Here is a 22,111-nt window from a genome sequence, read left to right as displayed (position 1 = left end):
GTGACAGATCAGGTTGACTCTTAATTGTAACCGTACTGTATTCCCTGATGGCTGTGTCGTCTTTCATGACAATATTAGGTGTTTTCAGTGTGTTTCTCTTGATTGCTGTGTCTAATTTTACAGCCAACAAAAATAATTAAGCACCTTTTCTGCACAAATGTGGCCACAGAGTCAAAATCCTGATGCATTCCCACATAACTGGCCAATTACGTCTTCACAACAATTAAACAGTGTTTACAGAGAAAGCTGCTTGTACACTCACCACCACTTTAATGTGTTTGGCCAAATCTTTCGAACTCCCCATGAGGAAATCTGAGAAGGCCGTCTGAAAAATAGCAGCATAACTTTTACCATGAGCAGCACTGCCATGACTAAAATAACAAGTCACACGTTCTCTGCTAAACCTGCTTCCAATTTCCAATTGTTCTCAAAACTCAAATACTATTTATCTTAGTATTGTACTCTGCAAATCTGCTTTGCTCACAGTAAGCCTCAAGGAATTAAACAGAACAGGAACGTAGGAAAATAATCAACAGGGTGTGTGTGTGTGTGTTTTAAAAAACATCATATTTTGTTTCGCTTACACAACAAAATCTACCTAATTCTTTTAAATTAAAGAATAAAATGTCTTTCTATATCTAAATAGTTATGTCACATCACGGAAAATCTGCAAATTCACTGAAATGAAAATCTGCAAATTTCGTTGTAACAGCTCTCACCAACTTTTCCCTCAACAGCATCTCTTTTTTAATAAGTAAGACACAATTGTTGTTTGTCACAGAAGAGCAGATGTCCTGAAGCCTTCTTGTGATGGCCATTACAATAGAGCTGTGCTGCTACAATCACATTCTCAAACTCAACAGAACTGTAGTATAATCTGAGAAGAATACAACCAGATTACTTCATGTGATATCTGCCACTGCTCGGCATACGTGTTCTCACAATAATGCTGCTGTTTTCAAAAGATTTGTAACTAAAAGCCCACAATCTTCCCTTGTCTCACTCACCCCGGCATAGAACATCTTGTTTCTGAAGCGGCTGTTGAATTTTTCTGGGTTTGCCTCTGGGAAAAGACACAAGAACAGTGTTTCAATTAATGGCAGGCACACACACGGGGGGACACGGGCACGGACACACACGGGCACGGACACACACGGGCACGGACACACACGGGCACGGACACACACGGGCACGGACACACACGGGCACGGACACACACGCACGGACACACAAATAAACCCACAAACCTCGTGACTCATGAAATTCCAGAGTTACGTGAGCATCAAATCCCAGGCTGAAATAGTTATTAAAAACATCTAGGGGAAGCTGTGAAAAATAAAAATGAAACAATTAGTACTGCTTAAATGAACAAGTTTATATTTGTGATTTATTTAACCTACAGTATGTAAGGTAATTAACACAGCGCATTGTGTTTACTTTCTATAGCAGTTGTCCTATGACACGGGATGACGCGCGTAACCGAGCTGCTAAAGACGAATAAGGACAAGTACGGAGTTTTAGGCAAAACATTTCAGTTTAAAAAAAACTTGACAGAACTTGGGAGAAAACAAAAGTAATCTGTGCAGTTTGCAAAGCCAAATTAAATTTCCACAGACGTAATCTGTCTTTGAAATATCACCTCAATGCAAAACATCCTACCCAAACTATCTCTACAGGGCCTCACTAATCTATATTACAGCAGCGATACGGCGTTGGCTAATTGGAGCTCAAAATCAGCTCCTAAGATTCTAAAATAATAGAAGATGAAGAACTGTGCCTTTCAAGCTGAGAAACAAGTTTGAGGGCCTTGACGGTTTCACTGGGAATCGGTAAAGAAGAGAGAGGATCGGTGTGGCAAGTTCATTAAAAAAAGATATTTGAAGTTAAATAGACTTTGTGTTGATTCTACATTACTTCTGATTGGACATTTACTGTAAATATCCATTATTAAAAGCTTCAGTCTTAAGAAGAAAAAAACTATTAATCAAAACAAAGTGTACTGTTAGTTAAATCATTTCTTTTTATAAATCTACATTTCATTAATAAATAAAAGTTCAATCATCTTAAGCACGTGTGAGGAGGTGGTCAGGTCGTACCTTGTCTGTCACCTGTTCATCTTTCTCCTCTGGTCCCGCCTCTGTGTTTGGCTCCACAACAAGGTTCCAGCGGTCAAGTTGCACAATGTTCCCGTCCTCCACATGGGAGAGGATCTTACACACTGGTTCATCTGTGTAACCCTGTATACACAAACACACTTCTGTCACTTCTTGTTTAAATTTCATTATAGGAACTAAAACTTTAGTCATCCCTGAGGTAATCTGAAGCGAAGATTAAAACTTTAGCATTTAAAACTGCTGGTAACTTCTGGAAAAGGCTCCCTGTACATTTCACACAGTGTATCCAATATCTCAGAGGGAGAACATTATGCAAATAAAAGTGGAAATGTGGTTCTCGGAGCAGAACTCTTCATGATGGATTTTGTTAGGTGACTGTTTACTTCTGTTCTGCAAAAACTGCTCAATATCCAAAAACTCATATATGGGGATATTATATAAGGGAAAAACCAGTAACTACAAATTTACACTGTAACTAAGATGTGGTGGTTTGCAGTATTTACACCCTTTATCTAGATACAACCTGAAATGCAATAGGAAAAACTTTTAAACATTTTTGATTTAAACAAAATTGAACCAACATTACTCTGGCAAATGTTAACTAAACTAAAAAGCAGACATTTTTAAGTTGCATAAGTATTGACAACCAGTGAGCCAGTACGTGCTTAAAACACCTTTGGCTGCAGATAGAGCTGAGCTTGGAGTTTTGCACATTCGAGATTTTTTTGCCTATTCTTACTTGCTAGAGCTCTATCTAATCTGATGAAGACAAATGGTATCCACTTTTAAGTGCCACACATTCTCAATTGGATTGAGGTCTGCTTTAACTGGACCATTCTAATAGTTACGGGCTCCTGGTTCCGAACTCCTACTACTACTTCGAACCTCCTCATGCAATCCAAAATTTTGTGTTTCATATTTGTAAATAATTTAGAAAATTATTTTAGATGATTCCAACCACTTCATAAAAAGAAAGACAGATTCTAAAGAACTCACAGAATCCATATACCATTATTTAATCTGCTTAAGGATACTTTTATAAATGTAAAAACCATATCCTAAATTTATATAGCTCAAACTAATATGATAATTAATTTATGATATATATATATATATATATATATATATATATATATATATATATATATATATATATATATATATATAAAATGTCAAATAGTTATATACAAGATTAAGTATAAGATAATGATGAAAAATAGGGTCAGTTCATAAGACTGCAACATTCCTAAAGGAACAAGCAGGATAAAGATGAATGAAAAAAAATTTTGCCCAGTTTTTGTCTTTATTAATGCCTCTAGCCACTTTTGTATCCTCTGATTTCCTTCCTCTACATTTTTTTGCAACACACCAGATCCAGATCCAGATCCAGAACCGACCTGCCCCATCCTTCCTGAAAGATCCGTCCCTGATCAGGCAATCTTTAAATCACGTGTTCATTAGTAATTCTTCATTAGTAGATACGTTTATGTGTTCGATCTGTGGAAGGATTTGAATAAAAGGCACATCAGGCTCACTCACCCCACCCCAGTTGAGGGTTCTGGCAAGGTCATTTCCAGTCCCCAGAGGTAGTACAGCTACAGCAGGCTGAGGGTTCAGCTGCAGCTGATCCAGAGTAGACAAGATCCAGCCAACCTAGAATTAAAAAAAAGATTGTATGAATTTTGTTATACAATCTCATGCTTTAAACACTCGTAACATTTCTACAGCTCATCAGGGTTTTAAATCTTTATCTAAATTTCTGTAAAGCTGCTTTGTGGTGATGATTATTGTCATATAATAAATAACTGAACTAAAGTTCTATGGCCACTTTCTAAAGGGCTGTTTGGTGTTTTCAGCCTGTGAGTCTGGGGTTGATTGGTGTGTTTTATTGGAGAAATGAGACACATAAATGACTACTGAGATGTATGAAATTGTGAAACATCAGCCTTCATCCTTCTGGCCAAGGAGGAGAAATTCAGCTCAAAACACTGATCAATGATTAACCTCAATGCTGCCATGATAAAGGTGTGTAGATTTAAGTACATTTTGTTTTTAGATTGAAATGTGATCATTCTGCTCTACTGATTATTTGTGAGGACAAGATCTTAGCCTGACATTTAAAGAGTTGGTATGTAATCATTTGCAATATAAATCCAAACTCTAAAATGAAACCTTGTTTCCCCTGGGAGAGTGGAGAGGTTTTTAAACTATGTCATTTTTCTCATGATTTTGTGTGGTTCTGGAATCCTCTAGGGGATAAATGCGGATAAATGTCACTGTGTGAAATATGGGGATATTCTGAAGGCCCATCCAAGTTTAATCCACAATCTTAATTACTTAAATCCAACAGGACACATGCATGAAAACGCAGGGGTTTTACTGTGATTAAGGATTGCAGACTGTATGATTTAGGGTCTTCTTTTCACAACCAATACTCAAATAGCAGAAAATAACAGCAGAGCAGATATGAATACTGTTTAGTTCCTGCATTAAAGGGAATCCCGACTCTTGGTTTGCAGTAATGTTTGCACAAGAAAAATGTAATACGCATGCACACTTACCGTGCCATCACCACCACACGCCAGAATACGCAGGTTGGGGACTTTTCGGTACATCTCCAAGCTAGACACACACACACACCCACACCCACACAGACGCTCCAAGTTTAGGCAAACCTAATGTTTTTAAGATAAGCAGTGTGTGTGAAGGTGTGTTAATTACTCACCCTTCTTTAGGTCCGCCTTGGCTCAGGTCAAAGACTTGGCGTGGATTTAAATACCACATAAATGACTGGATTATTTTGGCCCCCTGAAAGACAACAGTTTTCGAATTTTGAACATTTATAAACCATAGACCAGGCTTTCCAGGCTTTTTCAAGCCTCTGGTTAGAATTTCACACACGAAAACTCTGAAAGTAATAAAGCTTGATTTAATGATTGCTCCTATTAAGCTCAGAAATTCAAGCTCTGAGATTTCATTTGATTTGGTGGTGTGTGTGTGTGTCTAACCTGGTTTCCTCCACTCTTTGGATTAACAAACACCAGCAGTGGTTTCATCAGCTGCGAAGGAATGGGCCTCACGATGAACGGCTTCCATCGAGACTCCTGTTAGCCGAGTTTCGAGAATGTGTTTAAATATAGCAAAAGGCAGCTTGCAGTAAGAATATAAAATAAAAAAGATCCTACCTCTGCTCCCTTCTTGCTTGATTTGCGTTTGAATGATGTTCGTTTCTTCTTTTTGCTCGACTTTAGTGAGGACTGCAGTAAGAGAGAAAAGAAAGGTTTATTCTCATTACAAATATATACATGATGAGGGTCTTTTCTTCCCATATCCACATTTTGGGGGCGGCTGAGGTCAGAGAGCTGAGTCAGCTGTTTTACACCACCCTTGAAGAGGGTTAAAGGTCTTGCTCAAACATCCCAATGGGGCCAGCTTGGTGGATCCAAGCTCTCAACACTCTAATCAATAGTGCAGAGTTTAACCCAATACTCATTTGTTAAGAGCCTAGATTTCTTTGCTGGATGAATGTACACTCACAAACATCATCTCTCTTGTGCATGTGTGTATGTACACAGGATGTCTGAAGACATAACAGGCATGTGTAGAGCCAACACTCGGGCTTATGCAAGTGGGACTGGTCAAACTTTCAGCCTGTTCAACCTTGAATTTATTTTCTTCTGTTAAAGTAGAATTCTGACTTTTGTGTTTTAGCTACTTGACTCAATTTTATCTAGATTCTTGCCACTAGAACTGTTGGATTGTATAGTATTGCTGATTGTGTAGTGATGCTTGGAAGTGACAAGGGTACATGCATCAAGAAAAGTTCTCTGTTCTGGCATCGAGGTGGTGGAATCAACTTCGGCCGAGTCACTGGTTATCTTCAAACGATGTTTAAAACCTTCAAACTCTTCATAAAGAATGTAAATTTGCACTCAAAAACAAACAAAGAAACAAACAAATGTTGTCTCGCTATATTATACTTCCCTCCAAAAGCTTTAGACTGATGGTATTCTTAGTCTGTGACCTAATGAACTGGCAACTGGATGAATTCATTCATAAACACTTTGAATGCAAATGTGCAGGACTTGTCAAAAGTCTGCAGAAACCACTTGGTAAGGTAGGATCATATTGTGTAGTATCAGGTATATACTGTATATGGATAGAAAATCGATGGTACAACTGAGCCACTGCACTACTGAGTCTGCCACTGCCACTGCCACTGCACTACTGAGTCTGCAACAGAAAACAGCCATTTTCTTGGTGTGTGTGTTGTCTTTTGTGGCAAATGGGACCCATATGCACATAGAATAAATGTCTGCACCAACCCTCTAACACTTGATCTTTCATCCACTGTAAAAAAAAAAAAAAGTAGGTGTTTAGAAGTGTGCTTGTGTGTACCTGAGGTCTGCGGACACGTATTATCCATGTAGGAGGTACTATAACGGCTGCATGAGCTCCTAACGAACACGACTCTTCTATCTGCTGCAGCATGAAGCAGGTCACCTTGTTGTGATACTGCAAAACAATAATATAGGACATTAAACATGGGGAATTCATGAGATATGATTATTACACACACACGCACACTCTCACATATGTACACACGTGTACTTACAGCTTGTTTACACCAAGAGCAACTAATGGCCACAATCTCTTTACTGTGGAAAGCAAACTTCTGCTGAAATCCCTATAGACAGACAGATAAAGAGAATAATAAGTTGTCTGTATTAGTAGAGCAAAATTATCTGTGTATTGTGGCCTGGAAAAAAAAAACAGTTCAATCCTGTGTAAACCTGCCTCCTGTTGTTTTAACAAATTCAGGATGTCAGGATTTTTAAATCTAAAGAACTTTAAATAGAATAACCAGGATTTAAAATGCTCTCATTTTACTTGGTTCTGAGATAATTCAGGAAAGCCTATAGATTTCAGGAGCCCTGACTTGAACCCTACTGAACATCTCTGGAGAGACCAGAAAATGGCTGTCTACCGCTTTTCCCCATTCAACTTGAGAGGATTTGCAAAGAAGATCAGCAGAAATGGTTTGATAATCTTGTTGCGTCACACCCAAGAAGACTCGCGGCTGTAATCGCTGCCAAGGGTGTTTCAACTGGGCACTAAGTAAAGGGTCTGAATACTTATGTACATGTGATATTTCAGTTTGGTTGTGTTTAATAAATTTACAGACATTTCAAGAATTCTGCTTTCACTTTTTGCATTATAGGGTACTAAGTGGAGATTTTTTCCAAAAAGCTGAAGACACACACAGACACACACACACAAACCTTTCCACACTGCTTGCACTTCCCCTCTTGCCGCCGTCGATGGACCCAGTGATGTCGCACTATAGTAGGCTGTCATGGAGACAACTGAGGTCATTATTACAGATTTCATTATTATGAATTAGTAATAGCTAATTACAGATGGACTGGCCTGGAGAACAAATGAACACTTCCTGATTAAAATCTTAATTGTCAAGTAGGAAATGCTCTTCACTTTTATCTGGCAAAGAGATAGCTTGTTCCAGGAAAAGCTGGCAAAAAAGAAGTTCTAACATAAAGGTAATTCATTTTACATATTAATTTAGGATTAATATATTGCCTAAAGATGGATGACAAATTAAAGTCCAACCAGCAGAAAGCGTGTTCAGATAGTGAGCCTCCACAAGCCGCCGTTAAGATTCTACAACTTTCTGAAACTGTACTTGAACAGATGAACACATTCTGAAAGATTTTCTCTCAGGTGCTGTTTTAATGACTCTAGAGCAGTGACTAACACATGTACCCAAAATCGAGACCGGGAATTCCCTAGTGAGACATTTGGAAGACTTTTAAATGCATAATTTCAGAGTAAAAGTGGTGTCTTGTATTATTAAAAGCAGGATAGTCCATAAGTCTATGCTTAACAATCATTCTTGTTTAGCAGCCATCACATGTTGGTTCTTCACCATTTAGTAGCATGTGTATAGGGTCTGTTTGTATCTAGATTCGAAAGAGAAGAAAGATTTGTTAATTTATTTTTGAAAAGCATGAGTGTATTATTGGTTTGAGATCTGTTGCTGGGGTTTAGGTGGTTGGTCAGTATGGTGTCCCAACTGGAACAACAGAAAAGTGTTGGCCCTATCACATGGAGGTCATTTCAAACCCTGACAAAGCCACAGCAGCAGTCTGAAATGATGAAGTCGGCTGCTTTATCATTTTCTCATTAGAATTGAGTGTTAGACTTCAGCCTCACCTTATGCTAGCTGTTGTATGAGAAGAGAAAGCTGGCAAATGATTAAATTAGGGAGGAAAATGTAACTTTGATTAACTGTACAGACTCCTGAGACATTCTTGAGCCAAACCATAGCAGCAAAAATAATGTTTTATTTATTATTATTTACCCACTGGTCGTTCTGACCAGGACTTAATGCAGATTCAGGCAACTCTGTGCCAATCTGAGGAGCTTGCAATATTAAACATGAGTACAGCTCTCACAGAAAGTAGCTCCATGTGTGACTTCACTTGTAGGAGTTTAAAAGAAGAATCCTGTGCTTGCAATTTCTCACGTTCAATTAGCTTTCTGCACCAAAAAACAAACAAAAATCCTCAAAAGAAACAAAAAGAAAAAAGACGCAGTAAAGATATGTGGCCGCAACAATCACAATAACTCAGTGAGGGGACTGACTGGTTTATTGTTTAATCTGTCACCCATCTGTAGGTTAGAAATGATGTTTATTAAATATCTGTTATGAATCACTGACCATATTTCAGCACTTTTGATACTAAAACATACTGAAGGAGTATAAAAGAGAGTGAGAAACCGACTCGTCTACATATGAGATAGATGTTAAAAAGAAGCTGGGGTTGAGATGATATGAGAAGGAGGATGAAGAGAACCAGCAGATGGAGATATAATCTAAACAGTCTATAAAGTCTAAGACAAGAGAGCAAATCCTTATAAAGCTGGGTTTGTGAAATATGATGCCCTTATTCTGTGCACAATACTGTATCTAAACATGCACAACACCACATGTGTCTAGGATATAGCATCCGAATGTATCCAAAATGTTGATGATCTCTGTGTGTTTGTGTGTGTGTAATACCTGTGTGAGAGATATACATACACTGCGTTTAGCGGCAGCATGCCTGATTCGATCCAGAGCTGCCTGACCTTTTAGAGCTCTGCGATGCCATGCGGGCTAACCCACGCAAGGCATGATGGGAAACAGAAGGACAGAGGGCACATGGTGCGGAAGGATGACGGGAAGCAGAAGAATGGGACACGGAGAGAAATTAAAGATAGGAAAGAAAAAAGATAAGGAGACAGAAGGACATCAAGTATTTCAGAAGCTAAGAGCTTTGACTTTAGCAGCAACCACAATGTACAATTAAGAACCTAGCTGTTAAAAAACTCAGAGCACTAAAAGGAATTAGGAAAGATGAGGAAAATCAAGCACGAAGGATGGGAAAAAAAGGTCACAGTAGTACAAAGTCCACTTACTTCCCGGATGTTCCGAGAGCCCGATTCCCTGAACGATGGTTTACACCTGAAGTTGATCTACAACAGACAGAGTATATTACAATTATTAACATTGCATAGCAATACACAGAGATGATCCAGAATGGTCTAAGGAAACCTCAGAACTGAGCAAGCAACCATCATGAATAATAAAGGTGTGTCCATGAATTGTGTTTTTACAAATAAATAAATCAGACATTCCAGTGATCGTGATCATGACTAATGATACATTAAAAGAGAAATACATACCGGTAATCAAAGCGGTTTGCACGCTTTTCGTTACAAATCTTTACATTGGTTAGTAAACTGTGATTATATTTGAAACGTCTCTGGAAGCAAGCTCAATTTCACCTTCATATGATCCACACCTCTGAAAACAAGCCCCGTGTTATTCACCATGCAACTCCAACGATCAGCTGCAACACCACCAGCAAGCCCTTTAAGGCGGTTAGATAAGTCAGAGCACACTTGAGGACAGGAGCGAATGCACTTTCAGGGGTGCAGTGAGAAGGAAAACAGAGAGCGTTCATCAGGACATAAACTGAGACAGATCGACTGTGACATAATTCAGGATTAAAAACTAGTGTCTCGCTGTTCCGTAACTACTAACTTACGTTTATGGCAGACACCTTTATCCAAAGCGACTTACATTTTATACAACTGAGCAATTAAGGGTTATGGGCCTTGCTATGGAACCCAGTAGCAGCAGCTTGGATCGGCATTACTGCTGTGCCGTGCTCACTATTACATGTGATACATCACATGTACTGCCTGATTCCACAAATCCCAAGTGTAGTGACTTCATAGAAAGCTGTGTTAAATACTGTCAGGACAGCTATCACTTAATTCTCATCAGAGGGGATTTTACCCTGAATACTGATAGACAGATTTTCCCAGACTGACACACATAGTTTTGAACCAGTATTAAGAGTGGGTAGTTGTGTAGTTAAAGCATGTCTCCACATCCCTGTGCCCTGTGAATCAGCACTGCCCCTGCACTAAATGCACTAACCCCTGTGCTGTCCCTGCTCATCTGGTCACAGAGTCTCAGTTTCTGTTCAGACTGGAGGATGAGGATGTAAGTAACTGATCCTTTAATCCCAGCTTGGTCTTATACTTAGAAGGATTCTGGATGCTACAGGGGGAAAGCAGGAGCCACATCCCTATAGAGTGTTATACATAATCAGAGAGAGAGAGAGAGAGTGTGGGAGGGGTCTGTGGTGGTCTCACTCTGAAAGATGGATCTTTGTGTGGCAGCTCATCAAGCCACTCCCCCTGAAGTGAAGACTTCCTGTGAGATAACTGAGGGCAAGGATATGATTGGTTGACTGAAACGTGATGTCACATACGCCCGAGTACTTGAGTGTACTTAACACACCTGAGTGCTCTGACACTCACCTTTTCCAGCTGCTCGATGCAGATGGTGTGAACAACAATCTTGCACGCAGCACATTTCTTTCGAGCAACAGATTTTTGCTATGGAAAAAAACAAAGACAAGAAATAAATTGGTGGGTCACCAAAACGTATGGCAAATCATCACAATTAATCATGATTACTTGTTACTGAGAGCAAAACTGCAACAGAACAGTGATCCCATGTGTGGGAGCAAATGCCATTAAACATTGACACCTAGAGACTTGGAAATATTTAATAGGTAAATAAATAAATAAATAAATAAATGCCACCTTGGTGGACCCAGGTAAGAGAACACCATTTTAGGATTTTAATCTTTGGACCTCATCCTACCTTCAGACAAAGTAATGAAGCTTTTACTTTTTCTTTTAGTAGAATTTAGTTTGGATCTCAAAGAAAAAATAAATTATTGATTTTAATTCATTATTTAAAAAATATTGTAGCCTGGCTGTTTGAATTTACATTTGCAAAAAAAAAAATAAATCAGTCAGATTTGAATTGAATAAATCTTAATCTGATTTGCCCCACAACATCAAGCATGTTTTAGAGCAACTTGCAAACAGACCAGCTGAACTGAGCCATAGAAAGAGATCTACTTCTGTTTTCTGTCCTCTGTTAAATACCAAAAAATAGTGGAGAAGCTTTTGTTATTGTGCTTTAGTTATTTTGCTAAGCACATCATAGTAGCACATCCTACTCTTAAACAAACAAACAAACAAACAAATAAATAATCAATCTATTAAGTTTCTGTTGTGATATTTATAGTTTAAATTTATTTTGAATTCATTATTTCAAAATTCAAAGAAACTGATTTCCTTATATTTTTTATTTATTACATTTTTATTATTATTTATTTACATTTTAACACTTGTTTGCACTTTTGAGCTACCAAATTCATAAAATGCTCCAAAAAAAATTAAGTGAGAAAGAAAAGTATATTTTATATTGTATTATTGTTTATTTTTAAGTTAAACTGTATGAAATACGGTATCAGGTTGCTGGGATTAAAAGACTCTTTGCTTCTTTAAAAGACTAAAAGTAATTTTTGACATGTATTTTTTTAACTCAGCCTCTAGAGGGCAGTGTATTACTTCTCATTCTGAGGCTCACATGGCACACAAAAAAAACTCACAAATGAATGAAATATTGTTGACGTCTATTTCAGAAAATTAAATATACACTAAGGTGCGAGTTACTGTGCATAAATGGAAGTCTAAATCAAACGTCTTCCTGTCTGAGATGAGTCACGTTCCAGAGATCAAGATAAGGTTAATAATGTTTAGTAACAAGTATGTAATGCTGTAAACATAAAGCCCAAAGCCAGCTCCTTACTGCCAAGTTAATGCTGAAGTGTTGCCCTGACTGCTAGTTATGGTTCTTTTTCAATCTGTTGGAAGGTTAGATAATGAACTTGATAGTTACTAATGTTACCAAGTTAACAGATTTCACACATTAAGCTAGTTCTATATGGGTTAAATACTGAGACGAAACAGTAATCTCACTGAATACTATCAAATAAGAACCATGTGACCCCCGTGTTAATCTCCTCCCTTCCCTTCTTCCCACATTCTTCTCTTCCCTCCATTCCTAAAGGCTGTTTTGTTTCTCATCCTCGTTCCGTCTCCTTTCACCAGGTTCTGCTCTTTTTCTTCTTCAACTCTTTTCTATCACACTGGTGTTATGTGCTGAAACAAACACACAAATACTCAAACATGGGTACGCACCAGTGTCTTGGCGTAGCAGTACTGTTCTCCGACGTAACAGAAATCTCCAGAGACATTGGTCTCGAACCAGATGTGCTCGCCGTACAGTGCTGACTCCTGCACATGAAATACACAATTTTCATTTCTACGTTTTACCACAGTGACACTTTACAGCTCTGATTACACCGTGCCTCATGCTGTTTGCACTTTTTACAGGAAGCTGATGAACTCCAATATACATGAGAGAGCTTTCAGGATGCCTTTTTTCTTCATGAATTGCTTTTTATATGAGCTCAATCAGTAAAAGTTAAGAGCAGAGCTACTTTTATAATGCAATGAGACAAAATGAAAGTGTTAATGACATTTCTGTAAGCCTGAAACAAAAGATTCTAAACACATCCATTAACACACATCAGACTTATTATTGTCCTGACAAATGGTGTATTTATATTTTTGTAATTATGTTGATATTGTGATTAAAGCAATTGGTATTAAGAGACATAAATTTGTCCATTTGCTGTAGTGCTTATCCTACACTGTGTCGTGGGGAGCCTGGAGTCTATCCCAAGGGACTCTGGGGATGCTGTGGACCATTCATACACCTATTCACACACTATGGACTTGATTCATAAATGTAAATTAGCCCTCAACATGTTTTTGGTCACGGGGAGGAACCTGGAGCACCTAGGGGAAACCCCTTTAGCACCCAAAGGAAACCCCTGAAGTACCCAGAGGAAACCCTTTAGCACCCAAAGGAAACCCCTGAAGTACCCAAAGGAAACCCCTTTAGCACCCAAAGGAAACCCCTGAAGTACCCAGAGGAACCCCTGGAGCACCCGGAGGGAACCCCTGGAGCACCCGGAGGGAACCCCTGGAGCACCCGGTGGGAACCCCTGGAGCACCCGGAGGGAACCCCTGGAGCACCCGGAGGGAACCCCTGGAGCACCCGGAGGGAACCCCTGGAGCACCCGGAGGGAACCCCTGGAGCACCCGGAGGGAACCCCTGGAGCACAGGGTGAACATGTAAACTCTAAACACAAATTAGAGGCAACCATCATGAAGTCCCAACGACAGAGATGTAAGGCAACCATAGCTCACAATAATACTGCTCCTAAATAAAAAAATATGACCTAGCAAAATGGGGAAGTGCATTTCTAAATAGGAAAGTACAATAATACAGTGAGTTAACTCTGTGTTCAATAGTATCAAATGTTCCACTTTGTGGTGAACTGAGAAAACCCTTCATATGATGAAATTCTGAAATTTTTCTACTAAACACACTTCTGATAACTCCATGCTATACAGCAGAAACGCTACACTGCAGTTCAGCTCAAGATCTGACCAGATCTGATTTTGACAATCTACTGGTGAATTTTCTGACGTCTCTATAAAGAGGTAAAAATGTATTTCACCAAATAAATTAATTCATTGTGAAATTGTTCTGGTATAAGGGAAAAAATCTAATTGGCCGAGTTGGCTGAATTGGCCAAATTCAGATTTTTAATCGCTTATTTTTTTAGCTGTATGTTAGTTATTCTTAGACCTCCAGGCATCTATGCAAAAAGCTGTAGCCTGTGGCTGGTGTACTCTATAACAGGCAGTATCAAAAGAGTCGAACTCACTGTTTGGTTTAGTATCTGGCTGTGTGAGTGCGTATATGTGTGTGTGTGTGTGCGTATGTGTGTGTGTGTGTGTGTGTGTGTATATGTGTGTATATATGTGTGTGTACGTGTGTGTGTGTGTGTGTGTGTCTGTATATGTGTGTGTGTGTGTGTGTGTGTGTGTGTGTGTGTGTGTGTGTGTGTATACTCACGCTCCAGTCCACAGTGCTGCGTATCTCTCTGTCCGAATCACACTTGGCCAGTAGTGAACTGCTAGGCTGAGACGGCAGGTGCTGTAGCCCCGACTTAGCTATGGCCTTCCTGTGCATACAAAGGGAAAGAAAGAAAAAGAAAGAGATGCTCAACAGCCGATCAGGTCAGAAATATGCGATTTCAATCCAATTAGCAATCGAGTTCTCGAGACGGAATGAGAGGCTAAAGCACACACATTATCGACACAACTGCAAAGTGGGGAAGACCTATGTACGTGTTTGTGCGTGCTTGATCAAGTATACAGAAAAGCACCTTCACCTTCCACATACAAGCAAATATCCACTATTCATATCCATAATATCCAATATTCAGAGCTTCAAACAAACACACACACACACACACACACACACACACACACACACACACACACACAATACTTAAACCTTCACATACGAGAGGAACGCACTCCATGTGTCCGATTCTGGATTGTAGTACATTCCCTGCCACCAGGGGGAGCCCATCCTGTAAGCCTGAGCCGCCACCGAGCTCCGCCTCCCTGCCCATGCATGCCCCACCCCCACATCTGCCGATCTCCATGCCTGGCTGTTTCTCCGGTAACGTCCATACAGCCCGTAGTACCCGAGGCCGTGATACACGGCCTCGGCTGGAAGCAAGTGAGAGGAGTTTCGGCGTAAACACCGTGGTGTACGGATGAAGGGGCGGGGCTGAATTCTCTCTGCTATTAACATACTCTGAGTTAACCACGAAGCACAAGGTTCGACCTCCGTTTCTTCGGGATCCTCCCAGCTGCTGTTGCTTTGCGAGTCTGAAGCAGTGGACTGTCCTCCCTCACCTCCTTCTTCTATTTCCTTCTTTTCACTCATTTGGATGACGCTGGCAAGTAAAAGAGATGGGCCAAGCAGCTGAGCAGGAATACAGCAATGTTTCTGCGTGATTGCATTTTTTTGTGTAGCAGCACTACTCTTATGGATCACAGCATTTGCCTGAAGTTGGACACTGGACCTACGTCTCTGCATGAGATCTGTAGAAGGCAGACCGGCGCTTGAACGCCGCCGCACTTTACTCGCTGGCACTGCCACGCTGGTGTGCCGCCGTCTGATTGCCTGGCGGCATTTTCCCCGGAAATGACGGCGGAAAAATGTGTCCATTGTTCTGAGGGTTAAAGAGCACTATGCACCAAGACCGGTCCCTCGTAAAGAGGGTTCTGTGGGTAGGGGAGAGTGAATCAGTCAGTATATACCATGCACACAAACATACTGTACACTGTCTCAGAATGCAGTGCTGCTCTTTAAGCTCGTATTCTGCTGATCAGCTTTTAGATAATATATGAGAACACACATTATTTGCTTACATATAAGGCCTAATCGCATTGGTTCTGCTTTAGAGTTCAGTGTAAACTAGGTCGGGTTTGAATTCAGGTAAAAGTCCAATCCATCCAATGCTAAAGTGTCCAATGCTAAAGTGTCAAATCCAAGCTGGGCATGCCACCAAAAGCAGCAGTGACTATAGGCAACAGAGCATCTCTCTTTCAATAGAGAAACAGTGGCTTCATGAGCACAAATCTGTTTGCCACTGATCATCCATTTGCTCCAACCTCGAATTTCAACCTCATACTGGCTCAGAGGGCAAATGCTGCCTGAGCAACTGGACCTCAAGATCAAGAACCACAAAAAACACGCTGATCCGTTCCCTAATTAGGCCCTCAGTGGAGAAACTCATTGAGGGCCTCGATGAAATTACTTGATAGAGACATCTACTGTAAATTGCAGAGTGTAAGTTTCCTAAACCATGATCAGGAGCAACACAACCTCGCTGTGTACAGAAACTGAATATGGAACGAAACATATATCTAATGAGCAGAGTCTGTCTAAATAATAATCAGTGTGATACAGCCTTGTTCTCTCCTCCCTGGTCCTCCTCAGGCTGGTGGGGAACCTGACATCTATCCCAGGGCCACCCATAGACAATTTAGAGCTCAGCCTACAACGCGTGTCTTTGGACTGGCTGACTAAACACCAAGCATACAGAGGAATCCCCTGAAGCACAGGGAGAACATGCACCTCACCTACACAGGGTAAGAATCGAACCCCCAAGAGGAATGCAGCAAACGTGTTAACCACTAAGCCACTGTTTCCCACAGAGTGGCACGGTATACAGCTTTTGGTTAATGCTATGGAAGCCATAGAGACAGCTTGCCATGTTGCCAAGAAACCACCAATGCTGTAAGTTCCTGTGTCAGAAAACTGAACATTTTGAGCTCTGATGGTTACAAAGTACAGATCCTAGAGACTCCTTCTATAAAAGTTAAATTAATCAGTTACGTTAAATGAATCAGTTACAATACTTGAATAAACAATTACAATACAATTCCACTTATTCTTATCACTTTATCAGATTAGCTTTATTGCTAAAGAAACAATAAAGTATTCTAATACGTTCATTAATATAAACCTGTGATCTACAGGTCTTGTAGCTAAAACTACTGTCAGAGCAGCTTTATAAATAAAGAATCAACTCTTCCTGACCAATCAGAATCGAGAATACAACAGCGCTCAGATCGTTTCAAAAGCAGACAGAATAAAGAATTAAGGAAAGAATAGTTAATTACATAGAAAATGCCACATTAGCCTGAGTCTGTGTGTGTGTCTGTGTGTGTGTGCGTGTGTGTGTGTGTGGGTGTGTGTGTGTGTGAGTGCATAAACACGTGAGCAAGTGAGAAACTAATCTTTAGCACAGATCGCAGTTTCTCATCGCATGTGTGAGCAGCTTTCTGTTGCACACTAATTAAAGGTCATTCAATGCGCAAACACATCGTTAGCTGAGGAGCTTGTATCACTGTGTGGCTTTATAGACTGTGACTATTCTCACAGAAGCTATAAACCCAAACCATGGGAATGCATATGTTTGTGTGTGTGTGTGTGTGTGTGTGTGTGAGAGGTTTTATGCACGCTGCAATACAGAAGAAACAACCACAAACACTCATTAAATACTCATAGGACTGTATCATATAAAGACTAGATGTACTTATCTAATATAGGTCATAGAGCTCATGCTTAAAAAAAGATCTCATTATTAGTTCGTTAAGCAAAAAAGATCATGTCCCATACTGACTAATGTGTGAATATCAGTATGAACATATAGCATAACATGATATCATGCTACTCTGTGTCTGTGTCACGTACGTCTTTCGGTGTGTAAACAATGACAGCACGGTGCTGACAAACACACTGAAGATGTCCTGCTCCTTCAAAACACCCACACACACCTACAGTACACGCAGACATACAGACACACACTCGACAGGGTGGGCATATCAGCTAGGTTTTACACTATACACAAGACACACACACACACCTACAGTACACGCAGACATACAGACACACACTCGACAGGGTGGGCATATCAGCTAGGTTTTACACTATACACAAGACACACACACACACACACCTACAGTACACGCAGACATACAGACACACACTCGACAGGGTGAGCATATCAGCTAGGTTTTATACTATACACAAGACACACACACACACACACACACACCCCTACACGCAGACATACAGACACACACTCGACAGGGTGAGCATATCAGCTAGGTTTTATACTATACACAAGACACACACACACACACACACACCCCTACACGCAGACATACCGACACACACTCGACAGGGTGAGTATATCAGCTAGGTTTTATACTATACACAAGACACACAAACACACACACACACCTACAGCACACGCAGACATACAGACACACACTCGACAGGGTGAGTATATCAGCTAGGTTTTATACTATACACAAGACACACACACACACACACACACACACACATCTACACACAGACATACAGACACACACTCGACAGGGTGAGTATATCAGCTAGGTTTTATACTATACACAAGACACACACACACACACACACACACATCTACACACAGACATACAGACACACTCGACAGGGTGAGTATATCAGCTAGGTTTTATACTATACACAAGACACACACACACACACACATCTACACGCAGACATACAGACACACACTCGACAGGGTGAGTATATCAGCTAGGTTTTATACTATACACAAGACACACACACACACCTACAGTACACACAGACATACAGACACACACTCGACAGGGTGAGTATATCAGCTAGGTTTTATACTATACACAATACACACACACACACACACACACACACCCCTACACACAGACATACAGACACACACTCGACAGGGTGAGCATATCAGCTAGGTTTTATACTATACACAAGACACACACACACACACATACTGACACACACTCGACAGGGTGAGTATATCAGCTAGGTTTTATACTATACACAAGACACACACACACACACACCTACAGTACACACAGACATACAGACACACACTCGACAGGGTGAGTATATCAGCTAGGTTTTATACTATACACAATACACACACACACACACACACACACCTACACACAGACATACAGACACACACTCGACAGGGTGAGTATATCAGCTAGGTTTTATACTATACACAAGACACACACACACACATCTACACGCAGACATACAGACACACACTCGACAGGGTGAGTATATCAGCTAGCTTTTATACTATACACAAGACACACACACACACCTACAGTACACACAGACATACAGACACACACTTGACAGGGTGAGCATATCAGCTAGGTTTTATACTATACACAAGACACACACACACACACACACACACACACACACACATCTACACACAGACACACACTCGACAGGGTGAGTAAATCAGCTAGGTTTTATACTATACACAAGACACACACACACACACACACACACCTACAGTACACACAGACATACAGACACACACTCGACAGGGTGAGCATATCAGCTAGGTTTTATACTATACACAATACACACACACACCTACACATGGGCATACAGACACTCACTCAACAGGATGAGCATATCAGCTAGGTTTTATACTATACACAAAACACACACACAGTTCCAAGACCCTGTTTTACACACAATACACTCAATGTATTTGTGAATCAGAAGCTCCCATTCTGGCTGAAAACTTGTTCTTCCTATTACCGTATTACTGTAGTGCTATGGACTGAAACTGGAGAATAAACACACACTTCTGTCCAATAATATTTAATCACTGAGCTGTAACCATCATCAGTTTCCTTTTGTGTGGGTTAAAATAAGCCATGTTTAACAAGTCACTTCACTAATCAAAGTGTGAAAACCCTTTCTGTCGGAGATCAGAGATGTCTCTGAGTAAATCATTTAGATAAATGCAATAAGCTCCAACAGAAGCCATGATGTCTCATTAAACAAAACAAAAAAATCACTATATAACACATCATATGTTCATCAGTTCTACTAATAAAAAAAATCATCTTGATCTGAAGATCTAATTGGACAACATTCTGCCATGATCACATGTCCCTAAGTGATGTTTAAGAGCGGAGCTATCTAAGTAGGGCAGAATATCTCAGGACCCTGAGCATCCTCTTCAATCTGTTTGCAATATCAGACAGCAAACAAGCTTGAACTTCATTCCCTTGGTAATATTAACGCTCGACATACAGCCTTGCTGCATCACGCATGTTTCTGTATAGACAGGAAGTGAAATGTTCCTAGCGTTTGACATCCACCGATTATGTTTGTGAGACTGATCGAGGTATGAATACTAATTTACTGTATACTTCACATGTGGTAAAGCTATCAGGATGAAATGAGTAAGTGAACTATGTGAAATGTGTAATGTGATGTTTACATGTATGAGCTTGGGCTGAAACTAAAGACAGATCTCCTCTCTGGGGGACACAAGAAAGACTGGAACCTGGGCTTGAATGGTTTTACTGGGGTTTTCCTATATTCTGTCTATATCCTACATCTGGTGTATAATGAAAAAGATTCATTAGGGTACAGTTTCAGAGATATGATACAATATGCTTTATTGTCAGTGCATACATCTGAACCGATTTTTTTCTCCTAGGTTCTAAGATTTCTAGCTATCTTACAAGATTCTGAATTAACAGTTGCCAAAACAATCCAGCCTATAATGCTTGATAAGGGACATTATCCATTATCCGTTCATTTTCACGATTTATGCGTTATAGCGAACATTTACATTCACAGCATTTAGCAGACACCCTTATCCAGAGCGACGTACATTTTTATACAACTGAGCAATTGAGGGTTAAGGGCCTTGCTCAGGGGCCCAGTAGCAGCAGCTTGGTCAAGTTAAAAATTAAACTCACAACTTTCCAATTGGTAGCCCAACACTTTAACCACATCTGAAATTTACAATTAGAAATGTAGTTCATTGAATTTGTATTATTTATACATAACAAAATCTTTTCAGTCCTCAAACTGGTATGAAATCCATGACACTGGCAACCCTGTCATAAGCTGCTTAGTCCTGTCCTGCATCCATATACAGTATATTGAACATACTGTATATTTACATGTATATAATCATTTTAGCTGAACGTTTTCTTTTAGGAGACTGAAAATGCTTCAAATGTACACCAGACATTTTATTTTAACCTTCACTGATCCTATGAGTTGACTTCAGTCATTGTAGAACTAAAGGGAATATTAACCTCCAGAGCCACCACTGGGTATGATGAAAGGAAAGGTGTCTTATTAAGGAGATTTTAAGTAGAAGAAAAAAAAAAGAAAAGAAAGAAATACAAGTTACGGAAAATTGGATTGACATTTATTAAAAAAGAGAAGACAGAGGAGGTGCAGCGAGGATGTTTAACAAGATCAATTCTAACACAACAACATCCCAGTTTATCACTACACAGACACTAACAGAGTATGTGGGTTAAAGGTAAGAGTGTGTGTGTGTGTGTGTGTGTGTGTGTGTGTGTGTGTGTGTGTGTGTGTCTGGATACACAGCCCTTAGAGTGAGGTTACTAAAATAGAGTCCATATTTTACGTCTCAGCTGTCATTTCACGGCCTCTTTATCTAAACAAAACAGAGGACACGTAGAGAGGGAAAGCTGTGGGATGCTGGAGAGAAAAAGATACAAAGCTAGAGAGAGAGAGAGAGAGAGAGAGTTAAAGGAAGTTCAGATCAGCTCTTTTTCAAATCACTCTGAATCTCACGAGGGAAGTGGAGCTGAAATTCTGCATTTTGCCTTAGATTAGTGATAAACATCAATAACTGTCTCTAAATGTAGAACAGGATGATTGTAGAACATGAACAGAGGTGCAGCTCAATCGCTTCCCTTGTAGTTGAGGTGCTGGTAAGGGCTCTGACTCTCTACACACCAAGACACTGATGACAGTTTTCAGCGACGCTCTAATTTCCTCTTTAGTCAATGTAAAAACCCAGACATACAATTATCCCTGTTTTATTCTGTGATGGAAATGACCAATATTTTTAGCTTCAAACAGGATTGTACGCTCGCTATTGGACTTTCTAACATCGTTAAATGCTAAAAAGTCGCTTGACTCTGTATAGAGGACATTAAATAGAGTTAAAAATCGTTGATGTGAGAAATCATCTGACAGCAACAACAAC

At 40.0% G+C, this 22,111-nt stretch overlaps 1 protein-coding gene across 3 annotated transcripts in view; it reads right to left on the bottom strand.

The window, feature by feature from the left end:
- The window catches only part of dgkza (diacylglycerol kinase, zeta a), a 71,317-nt gene that overhangs the window by 41,135 nt on the left and 8,071 nt on the right, over nucleotides 1–22,111 (bottom strand). For 2 of the 3 annotated variants that reach the window (XM_047820065.1, XM_047820070.1), the window contains exons 2-18: nucleotides 14,996–15,767; nucleotides 14,542–14,650; nucleotides 12,750–12,845; nucleotides 11,010–11,087; nucleotides 9,594–9,650; nucleotides 7,397–7,465; nucleotides 6,730–6,801; nucleotides 6,513–6,629; nucleotides 5,300–5,371; nucleotides 5,123–5,218; nucleotides 4,840–4,922; nucleotides 4,676–4,736; nucleotides 3,654–3,767; nucleotides 2,097–2,237; nucleotides 1,248–1,326; nucleotides 1,008–1,063; nucleotides 263–325 (exon numbers count right to left, since the gene is read on the bottom strand). In XM_047820065.1, the coding sequence (XP_047676021.1) occupies nucleotides 263–325; nucleotides 1,008–1,063; nucleotides 1,248–1,326; nucleotides 2,097–2,237; nucleotides 3,654–3,767; nucleotides 4,676–4,736; nucleotides 4,840–4,922; nucleotides 5,123–5,218; nucleotides 5,300–5,371; nucleotides 6,513–6,629; nucleotides 6,730–6,801; nucleotides 7,397–7,465; nucleotides 9,594–9,650; nucleotides 11,010–11,087; nucleotides 12,750–12,845; nucleotides 14,542–14,650; nucleotides 14,996–15,711 (2,079 nt within the window). In that variant the 5' untranslated portion in view covers nucleotides 15,712–15,767. Of the gene's footprint in view, nucleotides 1–262; nucleotides 326–1,007; nucleotides 1,064–1,247; nucleotides 1,327–2,096; nucleotides 2,238–3,653; nucleotides 3,768–4,675; nucleotides 4,737–4,839; nucleotides 4,923–5,122; nucleotides 5,219–5,299; nucleotides 5,372–6,512; nucleotides 6,630–6,729; nucleotides 6,802–7,396; nucleotides 7,466–9,593; nucleotides 9,651–10,841; nucleotides 10,914–11,009; nucleotides 11,088–12,749; nucleotides 12,846–14,541; nucleotides 14,651–14,995; nucleotides 15,768–22,111 lie in introns of all 3 variants that reach the window. The other variant, XM_027133015.2, reaches the window with a different exon arrangement.

Source organism: Tachysurus fulvidraco, chromosome 1, assembly GCF_022655615.1.
Source record: "Tachysurus fulvidraco isolate hzauxx_2018 chromosome 1, HZAU_PFXX_2.0, whole genome shotgun sequence".
NCBI lineage: Eukaryota > Metazoa > Chordata > Actinopteri > Siluriformes > Bagridae > Tachysurus > Tachysurus fulvidraco.
This window is presented reverse-complemented; position numbering and strand designations above follow the sequence as displayed.